General features: G+C 42.0%; 1 protein-coding gene across 6 annotated transcripts in view; it reads left to right on the top strand.

Moving 5' to 3' along the window:
• The window catches only part of VGLL4 (vestigial like family member 4), a 168,514-nt gene that overhangs the window by 111,566 nt on the left and 37,010 nt on the right, over positions 1–19,938 (top strand). For all 6 annotated transcript variants that reach the window (XM_045493819.1, XM_045493816.1, XM_045493817.1 and 3 more), the window contains one exon: positions 14,657–14,846. In XM_045493819.1, coding sequence (XP_045349775.1) covers positions 14,657–14,846 — 190 coding nt within the window. The remainder of the gene's footprint in view (positions 1–14,656; positions 14,847–19,938) is intronic.

Genomic DNA, 19,938 nt, shown 5'->3' with positions numbered 1-19,938 from the left:
TTACATTGGACGCTTAACCGACTGAGCCACCCAGGCACCCCTGTGAAATGAGTTTTGATTATTCACGGACAGTTGGAAAATCTTAGCATACTTCCTGCAACTAAAACAATAGATATCTCTATTATTTTATTTAAAGAAAATGAGTTTTGGCATACTGAACTTTTTCTCCAGCAATACAAAGAATTTCATTAGAATATTAAAAATGTCATAACAAAAATGTGGATGTAGAAAGCTCATTAGCCTTTGTTAGATCACTTTGGAGAACCTAAAATATAGACTCACACTGCTAACTCAATCTTTATTTTTCCTCTTTTATCTTGATAAGGTAGAAAAAGAGTATAGCTTTCAGCTTTTCCAGTTTGCATGGTTTCTCAGTTTATAAAGATCTTTCCTTAAAGCATCTCTTGGACTTGCCTCTTCACTACCCTCATAGATGTGAACGTTGTTGACCCCCACACCTTACACGTGCGTGACTGCCCTACCCCCGCGCTCAGGTGTGTCCATCCCAGAAGTCCTAGGCATAGCGCCTGAAGATTTGCCTTTGCTGCGTCAACACTTATGTGGCTCCCTATCAGTTGCTTGTCATACCTAAACACTCTGTCTGTGTTATCTGACCCATCTATCTATTTCGCTTTAACTCTTTACCACTAGAAGGAATGAGCCCTTCCTAACAGTTAGATTGACCTTGTGCACATATGCACACATATGACGTCATCCTTGCTCTCTCCATTTACTCACGCAGCTGTCCCCTCCTGGAATGCCCGTACCCATCATTTCAAGTGTCCAAATCCTACTTATTTTTCAAATCCTTATTCTTAACTGGTACAGCTAAAATTAATGCCCTCCTTTTACAAGATGCCCATGGCTGCTGCTTCTTTTTTGATGTGCTAAGTTTATCTTCAAATTAATATTTGAACATTTTCTTCATTTTAATTCCTAATATAGGAATTGTTGATAGGTAGAACCTATATAATCAAAAGCGCTTTGTGACCCTCTATTATTATTATTATTATTATTGTTATTAATTTTTAAGTTTATTATCTTGAGAGAGTGAGAAAGAGAGAGCATGGGAGGGGCAGAGATAGAGGGGGAGAGAGAGAATCCCAAGCAGGCTCCACACTGTCAGTGCAGAGCCAGGTGTGGGGCTCGAACTCAAAAACGGTGAGATTGTGACCTCAGCTGAAATCAAGAGTCGGATGCTTAACTGACAGAGCCACCCAACTGCCTCCTACAAGTTACTTTATAAAAGACTATAGCAGTTATAGCAAAAAAAAGTGAGTATAGATAAAACACTGACAGGATGCTTATGCTAGGTGAATCTAGGTATAGGAAGTGGGGTATTCATTGTCCATTCAACTTTCAGTAGCTTAACTTTTTTTTTTTTTTTTTTTGAAATAAAAAGTTGGGAAAAATTACTCCTGTATTTAACTCTTTCACTAATAAAGTTTACAGAATGTTACTTTGAGTGGCTCATTTTATTACAGTCTTCATGGTTATTAGGCACTTGAATTATGTCCATGCATGAGTTCTTAATGTTGCTGTCACTCTCTCAGTATCGTGTGCCACTCTCAGTATTTGAACTTTGTGTCCTATTTTAATCCTTGGAAAATTCACTCAGTGACTTCTGAAACCAGCATGTTTCATGATAAGTAATACAGTGAGTTAATGCATCTCTGTGGGATAGCACAATATTTGACTTAGGGTATTTGTTACATCCTAGCTACTTGCCTGCTTTAGCTCTGTTGAGGGAGTTTGGAGCTGATAATGAGATTTCATGTTTGGAATAGGTAGGCCTGTATGTGACCATCAACAGTCCGTATGCCAGTTTGTGTAACAATTGGTTCCTGGGAGCCTGCTCTTACTCCTCAGGGTCTGGACTAGAATATATTGCAGAGAACAAGACTGCCTATTTATCTTTGGAGACCGTAGCAAACATGGCGGTATTGGTCAAAAATCTGTACCTTTTGGGGGCACCTGGGTAGCTTAGTCAGTTAAGCGTCCAACTCTTGATTTCATCTCGGGTTGTAATCTCATGGTTTTGGGGATTGAGGCCGTGTTGGGCTCTGCGCTGACAGCACGGAAGCTGCTTGGGATTTTCTCTCTCCCTCTCTCTCTCTCTCTCTCTCTGCCCCTCCCCTCCTCGTGCTCCCTCTCTCTCCAAAATAAATAAAGAAACTTAAAAAAAAAATCTGTACTAGAATGTCACTCAGGACAGCCGTGTCAGCTCTACCAGATGGTGTCAGAACAGATATTCTTGGGGCTGGGGGTGGCAGGGTGCCTGTGGGTTGGGTTTTGAAAGTGGAGATGAATATGAATTGGTCCAGAGGAATTCTGAATGCCTCTTGGTGGGGAGAAATGTGCATGGAAGCGAGAATACTGAGTTGAGAGTGTGCCTGGGAAGGAAGAGGTGCTATTTTACTGAGCACCAACTATGTGTTAGGCACTGTACCAGGTTTCTTGTTTAATCTTTGAAATAGCTCAGGGTCCATGTGTAGGTTCATACGGGCATTTTCACACATATGGAAACAGTCGTAGGAAGTCAGGTAGCTGCCCCAGGATCATCTGCTGGCTCCTGGTGGGGCAGATTGGGAACGCTCACACACCCATGCTCCTTGACACGGTGTCTCCTGACCTTCTCAGTTAGTTAGTAGAAACTGTATGTGCTAACTTGATAAGAAGAGAGGAGTTCTCATGACTAGTGAGAGTGACGTTTGGAGAAGTCTCCTTTTCTCCCACCATCCCATCCTTTAAATGGGACTGTCAACTGATGGAATTAGACACATAGTATAATACATGGCCTCTTCTGGACTGGAAACCTTCTATAAGTTTTCAGTGCTTCTGACAACAATCTCTCAAGGTAGATGAAGAAATGGGGGTTCACCTCTTGCACTGTTGGTGGGAATGCAAATTGGTGCAGCCACTCTGGAAAACAGTGTAGAGGCTCCTCAGAAAATTAAAAATAGACCTACCCTATGACCCAGCAATAGCACTGCTAGGAATTTACTCAAGGGATACAGGAGTACTGATGCATAGGGGCACTTGTACCCCAATGTGTATAGCAGCACTCTCAACAATAGCCAAATTATGGAAAGAGCCTAAATGTCCATCAACTGATGAATGGATAAAGAAATTGTGGTTTATATACACAGTGGAGTACTACGTGGCAAGGAGAAAGAACGAAATATGGCCCTTTGTAGCAACGTGGATGGAACTGGAGAGTGTGATGCTAAGTGAAATGAGCCATACAGAGAAAGACAGATACCATATGTGTTCACTCTTATGTGGATCCTGAGAAACTTAACAGAAACCCATGGGTGAGGGGAAGAAAAAAAAAAAAAAAGGTTAGAGTGGGAGAGAGCCAAAGCATAAGAGACTCTTAAAAACTGAGAGCAAACTGAGGGCTGATGGGGGGTGGGAGGGAGGGGAGGATGGGTGGTGGGTATTGAGGAGGGCACCTGTTGGGATGAGCACTGGGTGTTGAATGGAAACCAATTTGACAATAAATTTCATATATTGAAAAAAAAAAAAGAAATGGGGGTTCAAGAGAAGTGAAGAGACATTGCTAAGATCATACCTTTTTCTGATTCCAAAGCCCACTTCTACTGAGTCTCTCTGCACATGGCTAGTGTGGTCAAGGGTACAGACAGGAAGAAGCGAGACACTCGTGGCCCTGTGCTTGGTGTTGCAAAGAGAGCTGGGCATGAGTAAACTCTTCTATAGGCAGACTGTGATGAGTCCATTCCAAAGATTATGGGAAATCAGAGGAAGCACAAGTTTAATTTTCCAGTCCCACCTTTCCCTCCCAGAATTGTCTTTTTTTTTTTTTTTCCCTTTCTTAGTGGTCAGTGACTGATTCTAAGACTTAACCCTCCCAGAGCCCCTGCCCCAGTCAAACCCTCCAGAATTCCCTTCAAGTAAAGAATGTTTTGAAAATGCAGATATTAACATACTATCTTCAATGTTTAACCTGTTGCATTTTAAAGGGCTTAAACAGAGAGTTTCTTTGGGAATTTTTACCTGTTTACATTAACCACTTATGTTTACTATTTCCCACAGCTTAATTTCTCTATTTTAATGCACGTCCCTCATGAGGCAGTTCAACTGTTGAAGAGGTTAGAACAAGCCTTTAAAAAAATTTTTTTTAATGTTTACTTATTTTTGAGAGAGAGAGAGAGAGAGAGAGGGAGGGAGGGAGGGAGAGGGGCAGAGAGAGCGGGAGACACAATCCGAAGCAGGCTCCATACTCCAAGCTGTCAGCACAGAGCCCGATGCAGGGCTTGAACCCACAGACTCATGGGCTGTAAATTCATGACCTGAGGCAAAGTCGGCCGCCTGCACAACCAACCGAGCCACCCAGGTGCTGCAGAGCAAGCCTTTTTTTTTTGCTTTACTTTGTTCAGCGATTCCTTCTAAGCATGTATGAGCTCTACCATGGAGGAAATTGAGCCTGATTCTAATACCATCTGTAAAAACTTTACTTCCATAATTCTCCTCATTAACAGTAACATGTCACCAAAGTGGATTTTCTGGTAAATACAGTGAAGAATTTCTGCTGTTAAAAACAGGGCCTTTTCCATTAGGAGGGTTCTGTATGCCTGGCACTAAAAGTTTCTTGAGCTGCCTCTGGGGTCATGCGTTGGTGCCAGGACCTCAGATAGGGATTTGTGAGGACACATGACACATTGTATCGATGTTCTAATATCCGGGCAGACACGGCCCTTCCGGCTTCACCGGTACAGGAAAGCAGGGCTCACGCTCTGAAACTCAGCTTCCTGATTGACTCTGGACTCCCTGCAGAGCTGTAGCCTAGGATTGGAGAACCAAGAGTAGAAGCTGGTGTGGTCGTTGGTCTGGCTCAGGAAACGGAGGACGTGGTCAATTGTTTGATCTTTTTGAGTCCCAATTATGATTTAGAAAGCCAAAACCCAACTTGGAACTGAGATCTGCTGATCTTCCCTAATTATGTCATTGTTAGATAACTGAGTTTTTCTTTGAGCTGAAGTGACATGTATAATAAGACATTAATTTCACTTCTCTTACTTTGTGATAATTTCCCCCAGGTTCCAGTATTGCGTAATCCATGAAGAAGGTACAGTTAACTTGTAAATTGAATTCAGTAGAGCAAATGATAGTGCATGGATTTTCTTTCTTTTCTTTTTTTTTTAACAACAAACACAACAAAATTATTTTAAGTGGTATAAAACTTGTTAAATGAATAGCAACATATGGGTGTGAATATAATAATTTTTAATTGACTTTAATATATCTTCAACTAGTTAGTACTTTTTGATGTTTAGATTAACCTTTCCTAAACATTTTATTGTCTATTCAGAATGGAGATTGAGAATTCCAGACATTTTACTATTCCCCTGGGGTTCTTTTTTTAACCCTTTATGCTCTAATCCCTATGGAATTACAGATGTTTAAAACCATTAAGTATTGTAGGGCAGCTTGGGTGGCTCAATTGGTTGAGTGTCCCACTCTTGATTTTGGCTCAGGTCATGATCCCAGGGTGGAGGGATTGAGCCCTATGTAGGGCTCCTCACTGAGCATGGAGTCTGCCTAAGATTCTCTCTCTTTCTCTCTCCCTCTCCCTCCCTTTCCTCCTTACCCCTACTCATGCCTCTCTCTAAAATAAAAATTAAAATAGTAAAGTGAAATAAAATAATAAAACAAAACCATTAAGAGTTGTGGACATCCTCCACCCTGATAATACCAGCTACACTGGCATTGTCTGGGAGCAGGTGCCAGCCAGACTTGCTGAATTGTAATCTGGGTGAACCCCCCACCTGCTCTGCAGGGACTCTCCCCTTTACCTGTCTTCTTCCCACTTCTTTTCCTTAACCTGTAAAGAATCCTGCACATCTAAAAAGAATATGCAAATGGGGGAATCTGAATGCCTGGCTTATCCTTCCAGCTCTTCTGTGGATCAGCTTTATGACCTAAGCAATTCACTTAATTCTTGACACATTAATCTCCTTAGCTGCAGTTAGGGAATCATTCTTAACCTTCTTCCGTTATGGGACCGTAGTGAGGAAAAACCGGAATAATCACATTTTTAAATGCTTTAAAAATAAAATATACTTGGCGTAAGATACAGGAAACCTCTGACAAAGTGTAACATTTACAGGATTATTTGAAATTCTGATTACGAAGACGTATGTATGTTGCAACGCCACATTTTACTATGTTTTGTTAATCCTTAGTTATATTATTAGCAGTCAGTAATATGCTGTAAGGGTTTTTCTTTCTTTGTTTTTTTTTTTTTCTTTCTTTTTTCCTCAACAATCTCCTTGTTGTCCTAACAAAAAGCCCAGGGCCGCTCAAATGATGCTCAGCTGGGGGTCTGCACTCACATGGCCTCCCCTGCCTGGCTGGCTGCATCCGAGTAACCTTTTGCTGAGGTTTGGCCTCCAGATGTGACATGGGGCTCTGCAAGTCTCCAGCTGCGGCTCTGGGCTGCTGAGAGCGGCTGTGGGAAAGGGGTGGGGGCGAGGGGGCGTGGTCACTGCCCTGTAGAATCGCTGGTAATCCTTGCACCGCTGGCAGACGCTACGTCACGTCTTTTATCTCTTCTGGCTCGCCCGGGTTTCATCATGTTGCCTAACAGCCCTCCTTTAAAAAAAGAAAAAAGGGAACCAGAATGGGGAGAGCCACCAGTTGAACTGTGTGAAAGAGGTTGACTTCACTGTCTTCTCTCCAGCTGCTGGTCCCTGAGACAAAGAAGTATTATTTGAAAGAAAATGAGTATGCCGCGGCCGCTGCCCTGCACGGTCCTGAGCGTGAGGGGAGAGCAGTTGTTTTATCTGGATGGCTCTCGCCAGTGGGGTGATGTCAGTCTGCTCCCCCTGGGCTGTGGTCAGACAGGAGACGGTCCCACGTAGCCGAGAGGCTTTTGGTGGGGGGTGGGAACCAAGCTGTGGTTTTTTTTTTGTTTTTTTTTTTTTTGATTTAGGTTCAAACATGATAAAAGGGATGGGGAAGGGAGTAGAACCTAAAGTCTTGAACACAGTGATGATTTAAATTGTGGAAGAAAGGTTTTGAATATGGAAGGCAATTTTTGTGGAAAATCTGCCCTTTTTAAGGGTAAGGGCAAGATAACTTTTTTTAGTACACTCGTACCTTCCCCTTCTCCGTAAACACAAAGACACTGTCATTTCAGCCTTGTGCTGTTTGACTAATCTCCATAAAATGATAGTCAATACCATGATTTTCATGAATTCCTCGTGAGGCAGGCCACAGTCTTGAATGCAGTCACAAATCCTCGTGTGGCAATTGGCTCACAGAGCTGGTCAAGCGATGCGGTGACCGGGAGCTGAGGGACCCGGGTTCCAAAGCTGCCTCTGCTTTTCCCTGGAATCCCTTATGGTCACTGAACCAAATTAGTTGTCTCACCTCCATGTTGAAGACCTTGGCCTTCATCATCCCGTTGTATGAGGGTTGAATCTGCATTTTGTGGACCAGATGATTTCCACATGTTATTTCCAGTTTCAGCGTACTAACTACAGTGTTCTTAGGGTATTTGAATACGTGAATGAAACTTGAACACTGAGAATTGGAAGTCTCCTTGATTTTTAATCACATCCCCTTCAAGGATGAGGTAAATTAGTTAAGCATACGTAGTAGAATCACTTTTTTCTTCTATTGTGTAAGGTGTGTCCTATAAAAGTTGAGCATTTCTTCATCGGCAGCTAAAGTATGACTTAACATTGGAAGATAGCCCTTACATAAAATGGAGGAGACATTTAGAGCAAAAGTTAAGCCATTAAGATGGTACAATCAAATCACTTAATTTTACAAATGAAGAAACAGGCTAATGAGACCAGTGCTGTTTTGAAGGCCCTCCAGTTTGGTTCCATATTGTATCCAGTCTAAGACCAACCATTATTTCACGTCCCACTAAGAAAGAAACTGTCTCGCTTTTGAAAATATGCTAATTGAATGTAAGACAAACTTTAAGCTCAGCTATATTAAAATGTAGGAAGTAAGGAGTCTTAGAATCTGTGCAGGATTCTGAAACTAGGCCACATGTCCCTGGGTCTTGTCCCCATGCCTTGCTTTCCCTCCACCGTATTCTGACTAGAAAGCAGAATTTTCTTCTGATATTTCACCAGAATCATTATAAGGCACATCATAAAGCTAAGCGGTTTTCTTTATCTTTCTGTTCAACTCTTTTTTTCCCCATTGAAATTAATAGATGCTGATTTTTATGAAATTTTGGGCCAAAAATCTTTGCTCATCTCCAGTTGGAAGACATATTTAAGGAATATTTTTGATCCCTATGTTAGAACTGCTACCAGGACTGAGAACAGCAGTTATGTAATCTTTGCATGTGTTGGGCATTTTCTTAGTAACCCATCCCTATATAAAGAGGCCAAATGCATTTTAAAAACTAAACTTCCTTTGTTACAATCATATATATATATATATATATATATATATTTTAAAGTTGACAATCCTAGTGAGACCAGCTTGAGAAACTTAAAACACTGAGTTCCTTGGATCTCCTTTCTCCTGTTTATTTCTGAAAAAGATACTTTTCTTTTTCAGTTACCAAATCATTGTGAAATTTAGAATATATGCTAATTCAAGTGCAAAAAGTCTTTTACACCTCAGATTAAGTTCCTTTTGTTGTGTATTCTTTCCTTCCCTGCATGTGGTCAGAGTCTGTTAGGTCATTTGCTTTTTCACAGCACTTGCCCTCAGCATGCAAGGGGGGCTCACACACGGTCTGATTAAAAGCTGAGCTGGACCTTAATAGAACCCTTGGTGAAGGGTTCCCTTGGTGAATCCAAGTGCCTACCTGACCTGTTTTTGCTTAAATTAATAGTTTTTTTTTTTTTTAAATTACCCAACTTTAACATTGTAGAGAGCTGTAGCTATAATAACACAAGGTTTATTTTCATTCCAGGGAAAATTAACGGATGCTTGTTCTCATTGAACAGTTCAGTGTGAAAAACTTGAGATAGGAAAGGAACTAATAATACTGGAGTCTTTTGTCATCTACTTATAAATATTTTTTTATTTTTTAGTGGTGAGGGTAACAGCTTTAGTAGAGATATTCACATACCAATACAATTCACCCACTTAGCATATACAGCCCAGTGGTTTTGAGTATATTCACAGATTGTGCGACTTTCACCACAATCCATTTTAGAGCATTTTTTAAAATGTCTATTTATTTATTTTTGAGAGAGAGTGGGCAGGGGGGCAGCGAGAGGGAGACACAGAATCTGAAGCGCAGGCTCCAGGCTCTGAGCTGTCAGCACAGCTGGGTGCGGGACTCGAACCCACGAATCGTGAGATCATAACCTGAGCCGAAGTGGATGCTTAACCCACTGAGCCACCCAGCCCCCGCCCCCCCCCCCCCAATCCATGTTAGAACATTTTCATCACTCCCAAAAGAGCTTAACCGACTGAGCCTCCCCTGCCCCCTGCCATCCATGTTAGAACATTTTCATCACTCCCAAAAGAAACCCTCCACTCCCTGGCAGTCACTTCCCATTGCTCCTCCTTGCAGCCTCCAGCACTAATCTATTTTTTGTGTCTTTAATTTGCCTATTCTGGACATTTCATGTAAATGGAATCAGTAGCAGCCCTTTGTGTCTGGCTGCCTTCACTGAACGTACTGTTTTCTAGTTTCATCCATGTTGCAGCATGAATCCGTACTTCATTGCTTTTTATGGCTGAATAATGTTCCATCTTCTGGATAGACATGTTTTCTGTACCTACTTGTCAGTTGGGGGACATTTGGGTTTTTGGCTATTGTGAATAATGCTGTGAACATTCATGTATAAGTGTTTATGAACATATGTTTTAATTTCTCCTGGTTGTATGCCTCCGAGTGAAATTGCTGGGTCATGCGGTAACTCGATGTTTAACCATTTGGGGAACTGCCCAAAATTGTTTTCCATGGCAGTCGCACCATTTTATGTTCATACCAGCAGTGCACAAAGGTTCCAAACGCCCCACGTTCTTGTCAACACTTGTTCTTTTCTGTCTTCTGATGAGCCCTCCTGGTGTGTGTATAGTGGTGTCTCATTGTGGTTTTTATTTGTGTTTGATTTGTGATGGCTAATGATAGCCATCTTTCTTTGAGATGATAGATATCTTTCTTTGAGAAATGTCTATTTAGGTCTTTTCCTATTTTTATTTTTTAATTTTTTTAATGTTTATTTATTTTTGAGACATAGAGCACAAGTGGGGGAGGGGCAGAGAGAGAGAGGGAGACACAGAATCCCAAGCAGGCTCCAGGCTCTGAGCTGTCAGGACAGAGCCTGACGCAGGGCTTGAACTCATCAACTGCGAGATCATGACCCGAGCCAGAGTCGAATGCTCAACTGACTGAGCCACCCTGGTGCCCCATAGATCTTTTCCTATTTTTAAATTGAGTTCTTTTTATTGCTGAGTTCTGAGAGTTTTTTTTAAAAATAATATTCTTAACTAAAACTTTTAATATTCTTTATTCTCACAACTTTGATCTGTAACATATCCTATAACTCTCTCACCTGGGCACCCCATTGCCATGCCTCATTTATTCATTCAGTCAATGTTTACCATCCATTTACTGTGTGGAAGGTATTGTGTTCTGCATTCTTGAGTATATGAAATGAATTAAATGTCTCCTGCTTCAAGGAGCATAAAACAAGGTAGGAAGGGAAGTATCATAGGAATAAATTTCTATGGGTATTCAGAAGAAGAGATGACTTTATTTTTATTTTAGAGAGAGAGGGGTGTGTGTGTGCGTGCATGCACACACGTGTACACATGAGAGCCAGGGAGGGGGAGAGAGAGAGAGAGAGAGAGAGAGAGAGAGAGAAAATCTTAAGCAAGGTCCTTGCTCAACATGGAGCCCGACTTGAGGCTTGATCCCACAACCCTGGGATCATGACCTGAGCTGAAATCAAGAGCTGAATGCTCAACCCAAGAGAGATAGCTTTAAGATTGAGGAGTCAAGGAAGACAGTCTGCAGGAGGAGGCATTTCAAGTGGCCTTTGCCGGATACGTAGGATTTAAGTGTAAGAAGAAGATTGGAGGAAGAAGCCCTGGGGTTAGAGTGAAGTCTTTGTGCTGTGGTGTCCAGTCTAGTTTAACCTCTAGGGCTGACATTTCCAGAGTTCACAAAGGGGGATACTAGGAGCAAAGGCTGGGAGGGTCATGGGACCACTTGTTGGTTATAAATGGAGAAGCAGCCTGCAGGGTATCTCATCAGTGACCTTCAAGTCCCCGCCGTTTGGGGTTACAGTGGGTTGACCTAGCCAGAACGCTGCTGTGGAAGACTGAGTTTACAGAAATGTGTAGGAGCATGGGGGTGGGGGTGAGTAAAATTGGCATAGCCGTGTTTCTGGCTTGGAGACAGACAAGTGCTTTAGAGGACACAGAGGTCTGTAGTGAAGAAATTTGTGTGAGCTTTGTTTAATCTTGTGGTTTCCAAGTTGAGTTGACTATGGGTTCGCTTTTTAGTTTTTTAAACCTATGGCACCTGAGACACACACTGTGCCTTTTGCTGCCTTGGTTTGGTGTTAAACAAGGAGTAATCGTTTAGTAAATGTTGGCTGGTTCGTACTTGATCCATTACAGGGCTGTGGATCAGAGTTGGGTCGCTAATTCGGAGGGCTGCAGGAGAGTTAGGTGTTAGCTAGTCCAGCCCCTTGTTGGAAGCAGGACTTCGAGGGGAAGCGTGTGCCCATATTCTCTTGGTTCTAAATAAAGTGACAGTGTCCTGCCAGTGTCTTGACTCTCAGACTATGTGTTCTCCTCGATTTTACTAAAATTATTTTAACCTTCCTTTGCCACTTATACAATAATAGTAGCAAATCCTACTTTATAATAAAAGGAGTCGGACTAGCGTCCTTGAGTGGGGGCCTAAAAATGAATGAAGGTGTCTCACTGACCAGACCTATTTCTGCACTTCTAACTGTGGATTCCTTCCCTTATACCCTCAGTTCCTCTGCTGTAAGCCACATGTGGGCCTTGCACAGCATTTACAAGGAGATGTCATTCTGATAGGCCGAGGGCATGGGTTCTTGTTTGCACTAAGCCTGTTAACCCTGGGTAGTTCCCTGCATGTCTGGGCACACAGTTTTCTCTGTCCATTGAGGCAATCCAAGTGTACAAGGCCCCTCCTAGCACTAACAGCATGCATGTCCCCATTGTCTCTAGGGGGTTTGGTATAGTTTCATCACAGCCCCTCAGGGGGAAGAACCACCCGTGGTTCCTCTGTGGGTCCTTTACCCTCCAGGTTAGAAATCCCAGTTTTCAAGGGATTCCTGTAGACCTTCTTCTCTCTGTGTCAGACACCAGCGATTTCGGTCTTCAAGATAAGCGGGGCATTCGTTGGATGAATGTAGACTGCCAACAAACACAAACAAGCTTATGTTAAGATGGAAATTGGGGAGTAGAGTGGGAACGTTGTTCTTACTGCAAGAGTTTTGCTTTTTGCTTAGCAGTGTATTCTAGTGTTGTGATGAGTGACTTTTTTTGGGGGGGGGGATTTGAATTTGTTGCTGTGGTGGTAGGTTTCCATGGCAGCTGCTGTTGTTCCACATCTGGCATCTGATAAAATGGTTCCCAAAGCCCAGGGGTCCACACAGAGCCGGACTACTCCTCCCCACAGAACCTGCCAAGGATGTGGAGAAACACAGGGTGGCGGGCATGGTGGCTCTCTGTGCCATGTTGAGGAGACTTGATTTGCAGTTGCTGAGTTCCTGGAGGTTGTCATCAGGGCTGCTCCGAAAGTTAGCTGGGCTACTGACGTTTTACATTGGAAATTCCCCTTCCCTTTCTGTGGAGGAGGAGGGTACAAGAGAGGGGGGTGTATTTGGAAAGAATATTTTCTGATTTATCACAGTATAAATATTAGTTAGCATGGCTTTTTTGTTTGCTTTGTAAAATTTTTTATTTTTTTTTATTTTAGGAGTGAGCGAGCACAAGTGGGGGGGAGAGAGGCAGAGGGGAAGAGGGAGAGAGAGAATCTTAAGCAGGCTCCACACTTAGTGCAGAGCCTGATGTGGGGCTCAGTCTCACAACCCTGGGATCATGATCTGAGCCAAAATCAAGAGTTGGATGCTCAACCAACCAAGCCACCCAGGCTCCCCTGTTTGCTTGCTCCTTTCAATCAAAAATTCATAATTAGGAAGTAGAGGACAAACAAAATCCTGCTGAATGTCTGAATGTGGCAGGGACGCCTATGGCCTATTTTTAGCTATTTCTTTAAAATGGAAAGTTCCAGTTTGCTTTGGGGCCAAAATCCCTAAAAGAAATCCTGCCTGGAGGTGTGTTATGGGGTCACTGTATATTTGCTAGTTTATATCTTGCTGACTCAATTGGCAAAAGTTTTATTTTTCCTGGTAAACATTCAGGAGGTTTTTCCCTCACTCCTTTCCTTAACAAAATCATATTTGTCATATGTGTATGAAGCAAACGACTGTTAAGCCTGTGCACACATCTGTGATGATATGAAAATTAGTGGTGGCAAACAAAGGTTTCCTGTCTTAGGTACCACAAGGTTTCAGATGAAGTTGACTTTATCCTAATATTTCTCTCAAATTGTGACCGAGTGGAAACAAAATTGGTCAGGCCTTAGAGACCAATAAGAATAGCACAGCAAAAGGGTTATTATTTGTGAAAATCTTAGGTCCCCCCCCTCACCCATATGACTTAGAAAACTTGAAATTTTCTCTTCAAGTAATTATTACTCTTGTTTATAAACGTTAGAAGATATAAAACCTTTATTATAATAAAGGGTCATGCTTATTTTAGTTAATAATGAAGCACAGAGTTACTGCCTGCTGCAAAGCCTTTGTAATTACAGGAATGAAAAACACCAAGATTTGGAGTCAGGTTACAATGTGATTTCTAATTTGAGTGTTCAGCTTTGAAAATGTGTGAGAACTGCACCTGTGCAGGTCAAATCCTATGCAGGAACTTTGTGCTGATAATAGCCAAAACATATTTAATGTGCCATTTTTAGTGTTCTGTAAGAACGAAATGTTTATTTTTCATTAAACAATGTGTTTTTATTTCTTTTAACTTTTGGGGCAAATATGTGAATTATGAACCTATAAATTTTCCTCATTCTTAAAAAAAAATAACATACCAAAAATGTAATAAAAATGTAACAGGCAAGAAAAGTGAGTTTCTACTCAGGTTCTAATGAAGCCTGTGTTAGGTCATTCTCTTACAGGTACGGGGTTGAAAAGACCTTTATTGTTTTAAATTAACTTTTGAGATGGTTTGTGGTCAATACTTTTACCATTCTGTTACTTTATTTGTTACTTTTAATTTTAAACTCTACCCTAAAGAGTTATTGAAGAAATGGTCATTATGTGACATGATGGAGGGGTTAGCAATATATAAGTGTATCAAATCAACACATTGTACACCTTAAACTGGCATGTCAGTTGTATGTCAGTTACATCTCAGTAAAGCTGGGAGAGGGGAATGAGTTATTGTGTAGAAAATCACATTTATGTAAAATGCCTTGTGCTTGGCAGCTAACCTTGCACTCAGGCCGTGTTCTGAGAATGGCAGGCAGCCTGTCATGTGCCAAAACTTTCCACGGGAGTCTTTTTGCAAGGGGCGGGCGGGGAAGCGGGACGCTGCGGTGGGGTGTTTTTTCTGCTCATTGATGACGACGACCTCTCTCTTTGCGTAGGTGAAGCTGCTCTCAGGGGAGAACCCAGGATGCAGACCCTCCCTGTGGCATCTGCCCTCACCAGTCACCGCACAGGTCCCCCGCCCATCAGTCCCAGCAAGAGGAAGTTCAGCCTGGAGCAAGGGGACGATGGCCTGGACTGTGAAAACGACCATGCTTCCAAGATGAGTCGCATCTTCAACCCCCATCTGTAAGTTCCCTCTTTCTGAAGCGAGGGTCTTCTGGGGTTGGCTTCCGTGTGTTCTGTGCTGGGGCCATGTTTCTCTGGCAACTTTGTGCCAGCTGTGAAGTGACAGATGAGCGATGCTTACCTTCCAGGCAGGAGATGAACCGATTGTAACCACTTGTGGAGAGGTGACCTCTTCTTTCCTTCCTCCTGACCCTGTGTGTGTGCTCCCTCGGATGTTAGCTTTCTCCTCCAGCATCTTGGGGGTGGTTGACTGAAGACTGCCTTGTCTGGCCTGTACCGATGATGGTTGTTAGGAGAATCAATCTTTGGTGAATGTCTTATGGGCCAGGAAATGGAAGGAAAGGTTAGCGCCTAGACAGGCTTATGTAACATGTTTTGCTTGGGAGTCTAGAATTGTACGTGAAAAGGTACGGTAGTCCCCCCTCATCTGCGGGGTATATGTTCCAAGACTCCCCGTGGATGCCTGATATGCAGACAGTACCAGACCCTGCATATGCTCTGTTTTTTCCTAGACATACATATCTATGAGCAAGTTTAATTGATAAATTAGGCACAGTAAGATTGGTGACAGTCACTAATAATGGAACAGTTAGAACCGTAAGCTGTAATAAAAGTTGTGTGAGTGTGCTCTCTCTCTCTCAGAATATCTATTGCACAGTACTCACCCTTCTTCTTGTGATGATGTGAGATGCTAAATGAATGAGACGCGGTAAGGTGAATGACGTAGGCATTGAGAGGTCGTGTTAAGCTGCTGTTGACTTCTTGACAGTATATGTATTAATTCTCACCTTGTGTGCTCATGGTAAAAACGTAAGACCTTCCTAAGGTGGGAAAGATGGCTTTTTGTGTTTGTGATAACGTGCTGCTCATCACTTCTGGCGTGTGAGCCTGTTGTAGCTGTTTGAGCACCACCAGTCCTCCGTCAGCCACCATCACTGTTTATGATCATCACATGAGCTGCTTCAACTCTCTGGGCCTCAGTTTCCTGACTTGTAACACAGAGGGGTTGAAATGAAAGTTCTCTGAATGTGTGCAGCGTGACCACATTCACATTAGGAAAACAGCTATGCTTCTGTGCGCCTTGTTGTGGGTTCCTCTTTGCCCTTTCTTCTTACTACGCGTGCCCCACAAAGGGGGTCGAATGCTTTTTCACATGTTTTCAGGACTTGGAGACACCGGAGAGTCTGCTCTGGCAACTGTGTAGCCGTTAGGCGTTATCAGAGTGTGGGAGCTTGTCAGAGGGGGAGTTAGGCCTGATTATTAGAAGGCGTAGCTTTGTATATCCAGGTAAAAAGATCCTCCTCGTCCCCCGCCTTCCCTGGGCATGAATTAATGTTACATAATTATTCAAAATGCTTGGCTTCCCCAGTTCTGATTTCTGAGGATGCTGCTGTTTCTGGCAGGAACATGAGTGCTCAGAGAGTTCCTGTTTTCTCATTGGAGGAGACCTTGCGCAGTGAGAGGTAGCCGATAAGGCCAGCAGCCCTCTGCTGCCTCAGCGCCAGCAGCCCTGGGCATTCCATGCATTCCATCCCGCTTGGACTGTTGTGTTCAGTCATAAGACACACTGACAGAGGTATTTATCCTCAAATAAATCACTGTAGTGTTAGTCAGAGGCTGAGCTGCAGTCTGGAGCCCTGGAATTTGCTACAATCAGGAATCCAGAGACAAGGCACTCACTGCAAAACAATGAGCTCTCCCAGATAGGGAGAGGCTGGTCATTTAGATCCTGGGTGCTCAACTGTTTGTTCCTTCTTTTGTTACGAGGAATTTCTTCTTCTCCTTGTCCTCTTTCCTAAAACCCAAACAGACATTTGGGGGTTTTTTTTGTTTGTTTTTGTTTTTGTTTTTGGATGGAAAGGGGAAGTGGCCCTGAAACGGTATATATTGTGAGCAAACATGCCTTGGTTTAAATTTCAATTTCTGCCACTTCCTTGGACCGTCACTTAATTTACCTGGGCCCAATATCCTTCTTTGTAAAATGGCAATGATATCAGTTCATGTGAGGGCTGCTGTGAGCTCGAGAACCACCATGTGCAAGGAGTGTGGTGCAGTGCCACACTCAGTTGATAGTAGCTATTACTTTTACTATTAATAAGTCACTTATTTTGATATAACAGCAGTTAGAGAATAAAAATACTATTGTGGTGAATTTAATGTCTGAGTGTGTGTGAATTTCAGTCAGAATGTCTTGGGCTTAAATTTCAGCTTCTTCATCTTTCAGTGGAAGTAATGGTAGTTGTTCCCTCACTGGATGGTTGTAAATGCAGCGCGGGGCCAGTGGGGAGCAACCCCTGCCTGAGTCATCAGTAATATTATTATTACAGTGTTAAGGCAGTTAGAAAATGACTTCATGATTCCTTGGGTCATTGCACATATGAGCTTGAAGTATAGGTGACTATAAATAATTCATACTATGTTATAATTACATTGAGGACACTACAAATAATTTAAAGTGTAAATAGAATTGCTAGATTTCATGTGCAACTCAACAGTTGATGTCATCATGCAGAGTTTCAGGAATATAGAAATAGCAGCAGCCCCATGGGCCATCCTCCGTAGACTTATGGAAGAAAGGTGGTCAGTGGACGATCAGTTAATTCTGGCCTCTCTGTTCACCTGTGATAATTGTTTGTTTCAGCAATAGTAACAATGTTTCTGTTCGTATCCTCCAAGAGCCGAATGACAGATTTTGTACACAGATTGGAAAGATGCTGCATCTATTACTTTTTCATGTTGTAGGATATTTACTATTATTGTTTGATTTGGTGAAACATTTTCTCTTGGAGCTATGGCCTGTTCCCTCCTTTTTATTTGATATACCTAAGGCATTTTTTTTTATAATAAATTACAAACTGATACCTGTTTGGAAAAGAATGGTCTAGTATATTTGTCTCTTTAAGGAGATTACAAAATGATTTTTGCTTTCTGTCTTCTCAGTACGTGTTAATGTTGTGTAGTGAAAATGTGTTTTGTTTACTTTATCACTAAAGAAATCACAGTAATTCTGGGCATGGAGTGTAGTGTTGTTGAAAAACAGTTTTGACAGCTAGTAAGAGCATTTCAAAGATGCAAGCTTGGCTACATTTCATTACAACCATCATACTGAGATATTTTCCAGTAGAAAGGAAGAGATTAAGTGTCTCTGAGCCAGAGTAGAAAGCTACAGAGAATGACTAAATTTCATCTGATTTGATTCAGGGAAGAGGAGGAGAGAGAAGAGAGTTTCCTTAATCTCTGGAACTTGGAAATTGAGAATTCCTGGGCTCCTATTCTAACCCTTGATACTCATTTGAACTCCTCATTAATTTTCTTGTTGATATGGTGACTCAGAGAAATAAATAAATAAATAGTCTCTTAAGTGTTAAGAATATGAATGTCTTATTTGAAAGATACCGCATCTCTTAGAAAGGAAGTGGATTAAGTAAGGTATAGGGGCATGGCTATTGGGATTCCTTTCATGGAAATGCCAAGAAGTAATTCTTTTCCAGGATCCTGATATTCAAGTGTGATCTGCTAAGGAAGAGCTCCCTTTTCCCTTCTCTCTTACCCATATGGACTCTTGGATTCCTGTTTTATAGCTGTGAATGTGGTGAATAAAGCACTTTGTTATTTTCTGGCAAACATGATCCTCTTGTAACCTACCTGTGCCAGCCGTGGAATCAACCATTTCTCCAGGGGACCCTGGTTCCTTTTAGTGGAGAATAGGATTTAGAAGTCACAGTCTGGGTGCTAGGTATTAGTATGGTGTCATTGCCTTTAGATTGGAGTTGTCTAATATCATAGACACTAGCTGCTCATGGCAATTCAAATGTAAAATTAAATAAAAATTAAAATTTCAGTTTTTCTGTTACACTGGCCATATTTCAAACTCAGCAGCCACATGTGGCTAGCTGCTACCATATTGGACAGCCCAGACATAGAGTATTTCTACTATCACAGAAAGTTCTTTTGAACAGCACTCTTTCTAGACCCTTTCAGGGGAAACAGCTAGGAAATCATCAGTTATTATTAATACTCCCAATTCTAATCCAATTCCACAGAGTTCTTCCTCACCCTCCCCCATTCCATATTTGCATCTCCCTTCTTCCCAGCAGCACATTTATTTATTGTTCATTCCTATAGTTCACATAAAATAGTTTCAGAATTGCTGTGCCCATACCAATTAGAAAAATAAACCTAATAAGAGTTAAAGATTTGTTGGAAGTTCCTTTTTTTGTTCTGTGCTGAGGGTAAACCAAAATACTTACAACTTTGTAGTCCATTACATACCCTCCCACGCCCCCCAGTATTGAGTTAACTAAAATATATAGTTGGACTCACTCATTTCTGTTTGCATTCAGCTGTAGATTTTTTTCCACCCTTGTTGATTACATTTTACTTTTTCAACATGTATACCATTAGCATACTTCTAAAAGTCAAAGCTATATTTAAAAAGTATTTGAAAGTGTGAGGAGTGTCACTCTGTGCCGTCTCCTTCCTTCCTTTTGCTCCTTCTGTAGGGTGTTAACCTTTTTGTGTTTCTTTTGCTAAAGTAAGCAGATAGGTGAATGGTTTCTCAATTTCCCTTCCTTCTCTTACATATAAGGAAACACTTCATGCTCGTTTGAACTCTGGTATTTTCATTCAACCATATCCCGCGGAGGTGTTTTCTTGCCACTTCTGCATCCTTATTTCCAGCCGCATAGCATTCCACTGCCTGCATGTGCCAGAATTCATGTAACCAGTCCTCTCTTTTGGGTATTTAGGTAATTTCCAACGCTTTACAATACTGATAATGCTTCAGTAGATAATCTTGTGCATTTTTAAAAAAAATTTTTTTAATGTTGATTTATTTTTGAGAGAGAGGCAGAGTGTGAGTGGGGGAGGGGCAGAGAGAGAGAGGGAGACACAGAATCCAAAGCAGGCTCCAGGCTCTGAGCTGTCAGCACAGAGCTGGATGCAGGGCTTGAACTAACAAGCCCTGAGATCATGACCTGAGCTAAAGTCGGATGCTTAACCCACTGAGCCACCCAGGCGCCCCATGATAATCTTGTGCATTTCTAATAGCTTGTGTATCAGTATAGTAAAAATTCTTGAAGGCACACAATTG

The sequence above is a fragment of the Leopardus geoffroyi genome, chromosome A2 (genome assembly GCF_018350155.1).
Source record: "Leopardus geoffroyi isolate Oge1 chromosome A2, O.geoffroyi_Oge1_pat1.0, whole genome shotgun sequence".
Classification (NCBI taxonomy): Eukaryota; Metazoa; Chordata; class Mammalia; order Carnivora; family Felidae; genus Leopardus; species Leopardus geoffroyi.
This window is presented reverse-complemented; position numbering and strand designations above follow the sequence as displayed.